Source organism: Lepidochelys kempii, chromosome 8 (assembly GCF_965140265.1).
Source record: "Lepidochelys kempii isolate rLepKem1 chromosome 8, rLepKem1.hap2, whole genome shotgun sequence".
Taxonomy (NCBI): Eukaryota; Metazoa; Chordata; order Testudines; family Cheloniidae; genus Lepidochelys; species Lepidochelys kempii.
This window is the reverse complement of record NC_133263.1, coordinates 48,709,813-48,721,863: the sequence shown is the minus strand read 5'-3', so window position 1 is coordinate 48,721,863 and position 12,051 is coordinate 48,709,813. Positions and strand designations below refer to the sequence as shown.

Genomic DNA, 12,051 nt, shown 5'->3' with positions numbered 1-12,051 from the left:
GTATTCTTTAAACCAGTTTAAGCTGAGTTTCTTTCGCAGTGTAGAATGACACTGACATATGGTCCCTAATGAGTATGTGAGTCCTAATAAGTTGTCTTTGTCTGTGATATATGTTTAAATTTCTCTTTTCATTTTTAAGATAGGAGACATCAACTGAACAGTAAAATTTTAACAGTATCTAAGACTATCTGACTATTTTCTGTTTAACCTTATGGGCCAGATTGTGATACCTTTACTCATGTTGAGTTGTATCTTCTTCTGCAAGTAGTTCCACTGAATTTAGTGTGAGTACTCGCGCTGTAATTATTCAGCATGAGGAAGAGGATCATCTTATGGCCCCTTTGAAGCAGCTCATTCTGTTACAGTATATATATATACTGTATAGTGCTTTCTTAGTACACTGTGGCGTATCCTCTATGAAATTATATTTAAGATCATTGAGTGTTAATTCCAGCCATAGGCTCATGAGTCAGTTTTACAATCTATGTGCAGGTCATAGCATAATTGCTGTGAGACAATGTGTGAATTTTGACCATGCTTGCTAAAATTTTCTCATTTTTGTCCTTTTTCCTCAACAGATGCTGCTTGAATCAGATCAAGAGGCCAGAGTTTCACACGTGGAGTTGCTTTCCTTGTTCACTGTAAGATGATGATTCTTTTGGCAATCAACAGTGCTTGTGATACTAAGGATCTTATTTCTATACATTTTACATCTGTCATGTTCTGTATACATAACTCTGAGGTGATTTGTATCACAATGCCTATAATTTCTGACTATACTGTCACATGTAACTAATAGTTTTGAACATTCCCATACAATATGAAAAAATTCCAGCTTTAATATAGCATCTGGTACAATATTTAGAGTTTTGGGGCTGGATTCTCCTATCCTCTAAGGCCACAAGCAATGGAAACCAGAGGCACTCTCTGCAAAGGGAAACCTGGCAGAGATAACTCTTCTGCCTCTTGCACCAGCAGCTCCTCACCTCATCCTTGAATATGAAGGGAAATATGCTGGTGGGAAAGCTGAGGTGGAGTGGGGATTCAAGCCTTCTTCTTTAAAGCACTGATCCAGCAAAACACTTCTGCCTGTGCTTAACTTTAACAATGACTTAGGACTACTCAAATGCTTAAAGTTAAGCACAGGCTTAACTTTGCTGGAATGGTTGAAGTGCTTGTGGGATCAGGGCCTTTGTTCCAAGTAGCTAAGGAGATGCCTGCAAAAGGTTGATTTTCCAAACTGTATTTATCAGGCCTTGTGAAGTCTACAGGGATTCTTCACAATTAAGTAGGGCACCTTTGATTTCTAAGCAACATTTGTCTGAATGGGAGGAATATCACACCAATATGGCTCTTTGGTCTTGTTTACATGAGAAAACTGAATTGGTTTAATGTAAGGCATCATTTTAAACTAGTTTAGTTAAACCAGTGCAAAAGCCTTCGTGGACACTCAGATTTTGGTTTAAACAAGGCTTATTTCAGTTTCGCTTAAGTCAATTAGGAATCAGTTTAAACTAAACTCAAATAAGCCACTCTCAATGCAAACTCAGGTCTAATTTGTAGTATCCTAGCAACATTTCTGTTTCTAGATTTCTCTCCCCTGTTGAATATCTAGATTTCAGATCAGTATAGGCCAGACTGTAAACCTACTATTCATATTGGTGACCAATTACTCACACAAGTAGTCCCCCTGAAGTCAATGGCAATACTTATTTGAGTAACTGCACACTAGGGATGAGGGATTCATAATCTAGCCCTAAAAAGAAAAAGAGTACTTGTGGCACCTTAGAGACTAACCAATTTATTTGAGCATGAGCTTTCGTGAGCTACAGCTCACTTCATCGGATGCATACTGTGGAATCTAGCCCTTTCATTGTAAACTCTTTGAGATGGGGACTGCGTAATTATATACGTACACAGCACCTAACCCAATGGGGCCCTGATTGGACACCTTAAGTGCTACTGCAATCCAAAGAATAATACTCCCCATATGTGTTAGTTTCATTTTCACAAGACTAATCTTTTTATTATAACTATTATTATTTTCTATCTGCATTTTTAGTCACTCTGGGTCTCTTTGAGTTAGTTCTGTCTTTATAGTTATTTTCAGCTCCTCCTAAATTAGTATCTTTCATGAAGCTGTTAAGGAAGTGCAGACCAAACAGATCACTGCGGCACCCTACTGGACTTCCCCAACTCAGTACAGTGCAGTTTATCATTATCATATATTTATTGTCCTTCAGGCAGTTTGTTATTCAGCAGCTCATGTCCAAACCAATCTACATTAATCTTTCAAGTAAGATTCTAGGAGACATGCTATTAGTTTCAGCCAGTAAGAGCTAAGCTGAGCTGCTCTCAGCAGGTAATTGTCTCTTCCTGCGTGCAATATTAAGGAGATGTTAAACATATATATCAGCTAGAGGTCACTCTATGATGATCTTTCTGTAACACTTGGCTGCTTCATCTCCAGTATCTTTTGGGGACTAACTTGTATATCTTTTACAAATCATACTTAGATTGCAAGCTCTCTGGGACAGGAGCCATGGCCAAAATTTTCAATAATAGGAGCCTAAAGTTGGGTTCCTCAATCCCTATTTAGGCTCCTAAATAAATAACCTGATTTTCAAAAGCATTTAGCTCCCAGCAACTTCCAGTGATCTCCATTGGTGCAACTGAATGCTCAACATTTTTGAAAATCAGGACACGTAGTTCAAGAGCCTAAATATGAATTTTGGAGCCTGACTTTAGGCCCCTATTTTTGAATGTCTTTGCTCATGGCTTCCTACATATTCAGTAAGGTTCTTAGCTATTTTGGAGCACTCCATAAATAACAAGTACTAATTATCTGGCTGGTTGATAGATGAGTACTTACCATACTTTTGGCAAGCATCAATTAGTTTGTCAATGGCCCAAGCCCAGGCGGAGAAAGAAATTTTGGAGAAAAGAAGGAGGAAGGAAGAAATTCCCCAAAAGAGGGTTAAACTACAGCAAAAGGATTCCTGCAGTTATATTTTGGGTCACAAGAATCTCATCTGGAAAGGGAGATAGAGGGAAAGCCCAGGGGGACCAAGAGAAAGGGATGTCTAGTATAAGTCTCTGTGGCATCCCAGCATAGTTATTCACCAGGACTTCAGAGGCTAGTTCTAGATAGTGGCTTCTTCGTCTTCATCTTCGTCGTCATCATTCCCCCCCTTTGTTGTGTGGAATTCGTATAGCACTACACACATCCCAGCCAACCAGGCTGCCACAGTGCCGGCAGAGAATATACAGAAGCCAATCAGACCCAGGAAGGCATAGTCCGTATCGTATAAATGGAGAAGACATGTGTAGTGGAGCTTCGACCCCACCTCAGGCATTGACCAGCCATATAGAGCTGCGGGGCTGTAGCAGGTGATGTTCTCAGGATCTGTAGGGGAAACACAGAAGAAATCCTCTCTTGTGTGTGCCTTTAGCAACAGTAAATAGGAGTCTGGAGGCAACGTAGAAAAATAACTTATCTTCACGCAAATGTCCCTAGTAATAAAGGATGCTGGGGAGGGTAAAATCAGTGTGGTTTTATCTCTGTATCTGAATAACATTCAGGATGAGCCTGAACAGCCCCAAACTTGGGGCAACTTCAGTTCTGCATGTGGATCCAAACACAGCTCTGCATAAAACGTTGGTGCTCTGTTCCCTTATGAGGCATCAGAAGCTTTTAACAGGCCTGGCTAGGGCATTGTTTTGCAGTACAGCTGGGCTGCCTGAATTGCCCATCAGCTGCAGCTTCCCTCGAGTCCCCCTTCGCTGGTGGGATGGGTTTGGATGCATAGAACATGCATCTTATCTGTCCCATCTCATCTGTATCTATGGCAGTGGCTCACATGAGTAGGGAGCTTCTTATTTCCCTCCCAGCTGGAAAGAGAGGTGCTCTTGGTCAAAGGCACTCGGCCTGGATATGTTTACCTGCAGCATTAAAGTTTAACTGCAGTTCTCACCCTAGTCCCAGGGAAACATAAAACCTCCTGCCTGTTTCACACACAAAGTGTTGCTGGAAGGTAGCAAAGCCTGACAGGGAAGAGAATGAGAGCTGACACACAGGCCTTCTGCCCTTTCTGTCAACTCTTTATTCATCCCTCTCTGGTACCCATGATTAGCAGCTGTGATGCTAATAGGGAAAATCCCTCTTCTCCCCCTCAGTCCTAACAGAAGCTGCTCCTTCTCCCTCTGCCCCACCATGTGAATGTCTCCAACATGCACATGAAATCTGTGATGTGAATATGGAGATTGACCTCGCGCAAGAAAAACACATTTATTATTAAACACAAATAACCAAAGCCCCCAGTTTCCCACAGCTGTTGCATGGGGCTTCAAGACTGGTGCACCCAGTCATCTGCTGTAACCCTCTTTTGTTTTGGTGCCTGTAATCAATACACATGGTTTCTTACACTCCTGTATAAGTTTCCGGTGCACTTTCTCCTATCTACAATGTTATTACTATGATTAGTTCTTTACACAGCTCCATAGGCATGTGTAGCACTTACAGGCAAACAAAAGAGCTTCCTGCCCCAAAGCAGGTACTCAAATAACCTTAACTCTGCCCTGAATAACATCAGCCTCCAATCTTCCTTTCTTTGATTTTACAGAGGGTCTTGCTCGGCCAATCCTTAAACAATTACCATTGTCAGAATCCCCTCTCAGCACTGTGCTGTGTGTAATTCTTTAAAGACTGGGGCTTGTGTACATTTGGAGTTGGGAAAAGCCAGCATACATTTCAAACATGCTCTTACTCTTGGGACCAAAACGACTCTGGGAAAGTGAAATGGAGACTCTTCTACCCTGTGCATAAGCAACAGCTACAATCCAGTTACATAATCTGAGGTAGAAAAAAAAAAACAACAGCTGGATTTAGGCATTTCAGGTGACTTAAGAAAAAAATCATTTTTCAGGTCCCAATTTAGGAAAGCATCACTATTCAGAACAGCACTTAAGAGTGTGCTTAAGTACCACTGGAGTCAAAGGGATTTAAGCAGATGCTCATGTGGTTTCCTGATCCAGGACTTCATGTTGTAAATTGAGTCAATTTGCTCTGGCATCCTTGAGAATGAGAGAGAACGTATGGGAGCCCCACAATAGCTCATGCACAAGAGATACTTTCCTTAGTACGTTTCAGAGTAGCGGCCATGTTAGTTTGTATCCACAAAAAGAAAAGGAGGACTTGTGGCACCTTAGAGACTAACAAATTTATTTGAGCATAAGCTTTCGTGAGCTACAGCATCCGATGAAGTGAGCTGTAGCTCACGAAAGCTGATGCTCAAATAAATTTGTTAGTCTCTAAGGTGCCACAAGTACTCCTTTTCTTTTTCCTGAGTACGATCACACTTGTCCTATTTTACACTCTGTCAATCCCCCTCAATGTAGGGCCTGATCCAAAGCTTGCTGCAGTTAATAAAAGGACTCCCACTGAGTTCAGTATGGGCTCTGTATCACGCCCTTAATACTGAGTGCTGTACAAAATGTATCTGCATTCAGGGCAAAAATGACTGAGATAAAAGTGCTGTGATAGTCAGTGTGATTAGAGAAGTGGTTTACCACTGCTCCGGCAGAACAGCTCTTACTCTTAGGGAAAAGGTAATTGCCTGTATTGCTTATGTAACAAAAATATAGGCAGGCTATGAAAATAGAGTGAAGCCGTGGCCTCAATGAAATTTTCACTTGTGGTGCACAGAACAAAATTGCCATATAGTTAGCCCAAATGACTGTCTATGTTCAAGGAGAGACACCCAGAAATGGAACATCAGGACGATTTACAGGTTAGGGTGGGGATGCATTGGCAGAACTTTGGGGAGCCCTGGGTCGGAAAAGCAGCGTACTAGAGGTCAGAATCGAGGTGGGCTGGGAATGGTGTGTGAGGCCCCAGGGCTGGAATAATGGTACCTCTTGCATTTTCACTTAAGAGGGGTTTTTTGAATCTACCATTAGAAACACAGAAATTTAACACCACTAGCAAAAAACTACACAACAGAATGGAACTCTAGAAACATCCGGAAGTTCAGAGGAGCGGCTTTCCCCATCCAGAGCTTGCCTCAGAGCTGCCTGTGGGTAATACAGCAGGACAGACACATGGCACTTTGAACTGATCACAGACTACAGTGGCACCAGCTGAGGCGAGAGCAGGAATTTTAAAGGTCTAGCAATCTCCTTGTTTCTTATCACTTAAAGACCGTTCTTGATTGTTAGTTTAGCATTTTGTGGTTGCTTGTGTGTGTGTGCGTGTTCATGCGCATTGTTTGTATGCAGCTGAGGGGAGATATAATCGCTCTCTATAAATACATAGATGGATAAATACCAGAGGGGAGAGGAGTTATTTAAATTAAGGGTTAATGTAGACAGAATAACAAAAGGATATAAACTGACCATCAACAAGTTTAGGCTTGAAATTAAATGAAGGTTCTAACCATCAGAGGAGTGAAGTTCTGGAACAGCCTTCTACGGGGAGCAGCGGGAGCAAAAAACCTACCTGGCTTAAAGACTGAGCTTGATAAGTTTATGGAGCACATGGTAGGATGAGACTGCCTACAATGGCATGGCCCATCTGTGACTGCTAGTAGCAAATATCCCCACCGGCCAGAGATGGGACACTAGATGGGGATGGTTCTGAGCTACTACAGAGAATTCTTTCCCAGCTGTCTGGTTAGTGGCTCTTGACCATGTGCTCAGGGTCTAACTGATTGCCATATTTGGGGTCAGGAAGGAATTTCCCCCCAGGTCAGATTGGCAGAGACCCTGGGTTTTTTTTTTGCCTTCCTCTGCAGCATGGGTCACTGTTGGTTTAAACTAGGGTAAATAGTGGATTCTCTGTAACTTGAAGTCTTTCAATCATGAATTGAGGACTTCAGTAACTCAGCCAGAAGTTAGGGGTCTATTACAGGAATGGGTAGGTGAGGTTCTGTGGCCTGCGATGTGTAGGACATCAGACTAGATGATCATGATGGTCCCTTCTGGCCTTAAAGTCTATGAGCTAGGCATTAATGGGTGCTCTTGTATGTATTTGATGGTGTGTGTATTGTTATGGTCAGAGTGCCCAATCCATGCTAAGGTAAATTGGCACAGTTCAGTTGACTTCAATGGACCTGTGCTACTTTACACCAACTGCGAATCTGGCCCATAATGTGAAAGAGTAACAGTGACATTCTGATACAGAAAGCAGAACCATCTGCTTAGTTCCAGCCAAATCTTGGGGTGCCTGGGCTGGCACACAAAGTCCTCACCTGGGAAGCGAACGCCACTCTCTTTCATCCAGAGGGTGAAGTCCAAGAAGGAGCAGTTACAGTTCCAGAGGTTTTCACTTAGACCCAGGGACTTCAGATTGGGCAGATCCTTGACAATGCTAGTATCCAGGAACGTCAAGCCAGTCCGGCTCACATCCAGGTGCCTCAGCCAGGTGTTGTTGGCAAAGGAATCCTTCTCAATCTCCACCAGATTTGGGTTGTTCGAGATCTTCAACACCACCAGGCTACTGAGCTGAGAGAAAGTGGTGAAGGTGACCCGGGTGAGGTTGTTGAAGCTGAGGTCTAGGTAGATGAGCTTGTTGAGACTGATAAAGGCAAAATCCAGATCTTCACTAATGGCATTCTCCCTGCAGTCCAGATAGACCAAGTCACTTAGGAAGTTCAGCTCCACTGATGGCAGGTAGGAGATGTTGTTGGTAGCCAGAATCAGCTGCCTTGTGTCCAGTGGAATGGTCGTGGGGAAATCTTGCAGCTGCTGCCCTGTGCAGTTCACTTCCAGGTATTCACAGGTACACTTTTCTGGACAGTTCAGGCTCTTTGCCTTCATTCCCATTCCAAAAAGAAGCACCAGCCACAGGGATTTGTGGCCATTAGGAGGGGACATGATACGGCTCCTTATCTACTGTAGCTCCTCCACACTGCTTCAGCCCTTCAGAGAATGCTGGGGCAGAGGCCCTGCAGAGCTACAAAGAACCGGCCCTGTGCAAGCAGTTTTCTCATTCCAGTAAGACCGAAGAGGAGTTGAGCTGTGAGGCTGTTTGGAAGCTCTCTGTATCCCTCACTCATGCAGCTCCCTGGTTTGCCTACTTGGCTGCTTAGAGAGAGAGCTCACCCTCTTTGTGCTTGAAAGTAAAGAAGAGCTGCTTGCAAATGGGAACATCTACGAGTCACGTTGGTTGCCAGTTGACACCTTTGTGACATCAGAGCTTGCTAAGGCAGCCTGGCTTCAGAGAGAGAATTCTAACCTGGCCAGCAGTGCAGATCTGTGTGTGTGTATATACAAATGTGCCTGTCTGTGTCTCACGCGGGCACAAAGCTCTGTGTGTGTGGCTGTACTGAAAGAGTGTAATGCTTGATGCAACGAGGTCCATGTGAGTGCAGTGCCTGTGTATACAAGTGTGTATTTATGTAATGGTGATATAATGGGGGTGTTCATTTGCTCTGGTAGATATATAGTTCTGCTTGATAGAACAAATAGGCTTGTATCTATATCTACAGTGCTCGTGTGTGTGTGTGTCTTGGTTTTGTTTCCTTTCCTTGGATACATAGATCACACAAAAGAGACTTTCACATGCACTTACACTCAAGGTAAAATTTTTAAACTGCTTAGACCTTTTAGCTTCATTTGTGTTATAGAACCTTCCCTTGATGGTCCTCTGCACACCAACCTTTTTATTGAGAAGATCTACATTGTCTTTTGGCCTGAAAGCTCTTTGTGGCCGGAACTGTCACTTATGTGTTTGCACAGTGCCAACGGCAGTGGGGACCAACCTGGCTGTGGCCTTTAGGAGCCACTGCAATATATATGTTAAATTACACACACAAAGTACATTTAAAACGTTATTAAGGTTGCAAAGTCAAGACCTCAAAAATTAGAAAATACCCGAATTATTATTAATTATTATTATTTATTATTCCTTACTTTGACAGAAATGTAGGGCTGGAAGGGATCTCAAGAGGTCATCTAGTCTATCCTCCCACACTGAGGCAGGATTAAGTATAACTAGCCCATCCTGGACAGGTGTTGTCTCACCTCCTCTCAAAAACCTCCAATGATGGGGATTCCACAACCTCCCTTGGTAACCTGTTCCAGTGCTTAACAATCCTCAGAGTTAGAAAGTTTTCTCTAATATCTAACCTAAATCTCCCTTGCTGCAAACTAAGCCAATTACTTCTTGTCCTACTCTTGGTGGACATGAAGAACAATTGATCACCATCCTCTTTATAGAAACCCTCAGACCAATTCTCCAATTTGTCCAGGTCATTTTGAATTCTAACCCTGTTCTCCAAAGTACTTGCAACGTCTCCCAGCTCGAGACCCCACTTGACCCCTGCAAGACCCCACTTGATATGTCTTCTCACTTTGATGGGAATCATGGATAAGTACTCTTGGAGTATGGCTTTCCAACCAGTTGTGCACCCATCTTACAGTAATTTTATCCAGACCATATTTCCTTAGTTTGTTTATGAAAATGTCATATGGGACTGTGTCAAAAGCCATGTGAAAGTCCAGATATATCAAATCAGCCGTCCCTCCCCACCATCCACTAGGCCAGTTACCTTGTCAAAGAAGGAAATTACAATGTTTTGGCACGATTTGTTCTTGACAAATTCATGTTGGCTACACCTTATTATCCTGTAGGTGCCTACAAACTGATTGGTTAATAATTTGTTCCAGTATCTTTTTAGTTACTGAAGTTAGGTTAACTGCTCTTTAATCTCTGGGTCTCCCTTTTCTTGTTAAATATAGGTAGTGTGTTTGACTTCCTCCAGTCCCCTGAGACCTCACCATGCTCTGTGTGGTTCTTAAAGAGAATTGCTAATGGTTCAGAGTTTGCTTGAGCTAGTTCCTTATGTAGGGTGATTTCATCAGGCTCTGCCAATTTGAATACATCTAACTTACCTAAATATTCTTTAACCCAGGGGTTCTCAAACTGGTGGGCGGGATCCCTCAGGGGGTTGTGAGGTTATTACATGGGGGGTTGCGAGCTGTCAGCCTCCACCTTAAACCCTGCTTTGCTCCAGCATTTATAATGGTGTTAAATATATAAAAAATGTTTTTAATTTATAAGGGAGGGTTGCACTCAGAGGCTTGCTATGTGAAAGGGGTCACCAGTACAAAAGTTTGAGAACCACTGTTTTAACCTGTTATTTCCCTATTCTGATCTGCATTACTTTCCCCTTATTGTCAATAGTAATTGTGGTAAGCATCTGGTAATAAATCTTTTTAGTAAATGTGGAAAGCAGAAAAGGCATTAAATAATTCTGCTGTCTCTGTGTCGTCCATTATTTGCTCTCTTTCCCCATTAAGTAATGGGCCTACACTGTCCTTTGCTTTTCTCTTACTTCTAATGTATTTATAGAACCTCTTATTGCCTTTTATGTCCTTTGTTAGTTGTAACTCATTTGTGCTTTAGCCATTCTGATTTTCTCCCTACATGCATGCGCTGTTCTTTTGAAATCATCCATAGTAATTTGTCCTTGTTTCCACTTTTTATACAATTCCTTTTTGATTTCCAGGCATTACAGAGCTTCTGGTGCAGCCATATTGGTCTCTTCCTGTTCTTCCCATCTTTTTTTTGCATCAGGATAGTTAGCTGTTGTATCTTTAATACAGTATTATCTCTTTTCAAAACTGGCACCTCTCCTGAACTCCCTTTCCCCCTTAGATACCCTTCCCATGGGACCACACCTACCAATTCTCTGAGTTTGTTGAAGTCTGCTTTTTTGAAGTCCATTGTCTTTATTCTGCTGCTCTCACTCCTTCCTTTCTTTTAAATCATGAAACTCTCTCATTTCATGATCACTTCTATAGAGCTTTTAATCAGTAGCTCTCAAAGTGCTTTACAAAGGAGGTAATACTGGAAAATACACACAGCGGTGTTTACCTCTGGGTATTTGCATCACTAATACTCAGACTAATTTCTTTTTCCTTTATTTTTTTTCATTTTCTAGCGTTAAAATGAAAATCAACTGTAGGGCTATATTGTGGGGCCTGATTCTGCTCCCGTTGATTTCAATGGCGCAATATTGAATCCTTAACAATTTTTTTAGAAATGGCCTTCCATTCATTAATAAACTACTTTACTTGATTTGTTAATATTTAGATCCACTAAGGTGGTTGTTGTGCATTGGTGGTTTACACACACACAGTAATATGACTGATTGATGATGATTGGTGATCCCTCGATTTTGAGGATGATCTCTACCACAGATTTACATATGGGTCCTGAGATGACTCAGGAGTCCGATCCTGGAACCACAAACCCTCCTGCGGTCGGTACAGACATTTCGTGGCAGGCCAGGAGGAGGGCTGGGACCTCCTGAACAGTGGGAGGAAATCTGTCAGGAGTCTTACACAGCCCCACAGTGGGTGTGAACGCAACACACTAAAGAAGTGGTTTGTGCTCTGTAAAGGGAGTATTAATAAACCATAACTTTGAAGTGGGGTATTTTGTTTGAAGTAATCTGGGGTGGGCAACTGATGGGAAGAATCTGAGTGGGCGCTAAGGGCGGTGCACCTGCAAGCCTGTGAGGGCCTACAAGGCAGTGCACTCGCACAACCAATGGGGTGTGATGCGTGTGGGCAGTCTTAGTGGGTGGAGTTGTGTGGGGGATGGGGAGTGGCTTACCCACAGCTGCTTCCCTGATGCTTGTTTGCTTTCAGTGAGGAGCCAGCAGAGGTGGTGGGAGCTACTCTCCTGTCAGTCTGTGGCAGGAAACAAAGAGCCAGGCAGGCAGCAGGGAGAGGGTAGCGTGGGGTGAGGGGGGGAAGGAGGGAAGGAGGGAAGGAAACAGGGATTCTGCAGCCTTTGTGTGTACACCCCAGACTCACCTTGAGGGGGGACTTTTGGGGTTGGGGAGAGTATTACTGGGGAGGGGAGAGGTGTGGAAGAATGCAATGGTGCCAACCTAAGTGATTTTAAGTACTTTTGACATGTGATTGGCAAAAACTCAAGCTTTGAGGTTGGCAACCTTGCTCGGAGGCTCTGTGTGAAAGCATGCAAGCAGAGTCTTTGTGGAAAGAACCAGCTCAAAGCAAGGCGGGTTGAGTGGTGCTTCT

General features: G+C 43.0%; 2 protein-coding genes across 2 annotated transcripts in view; one reads left to right on the top strand and one right to left on the bottom strand.

Moving 5' to 3' along the window:
* ADCY10 (adenylate cyclase 10) overlaps positions 1 to 12,051 on the top strand; it is a 103,586-nt gene that overhangs the window by 6,880 nt on the left and 84,655 nt on the right. Inside the window, exon 3 of the mRNA XM_073358100.1 lies at positions 579 to 641. The gene's annotated coding sequence lies outside the window, so the exon portion shown is untranslated. The remainder of the gene's footprint in view (positions 1 to 578; positions 642 to 12,051) is intronic.
* Positions 3,144 to 7,872, bottom strand: LRRC52 (leucine rich repeat containing 52). The gene is made up of 2 exons (XM_073358101.1): positions 7,248 to 7,872; positions 3,144 to 3,406 (listed from the first exon to the last, which is right to left on the bottom strand). The coding sequence occupies exons 1-2, from the start codon at positions 7,870 to 7,872 to the stop codon at positions 3,144 to 3,146; spliced, it is 888 nt and encodes a 295-aa protein (XP_073214202.1).

Bases quoted from the DNA above. Each gene is read 5' to 3' on its own strand.
- LRRC52 (XM_073358101.1), bottom strand. From the start codon at position 7,872: ATGTCCCCTCCTAATGGCCACAAATCCCTGTGGCTGGTGCTTCTTTTT. The intron at 3,407-7,247 runs GTGAGGACTTTG...TTTCCCCTACAG, and splicing joins GAGTGGCGTTCGCTTCCCAG to ATCCTGAGAACATCACCTGC.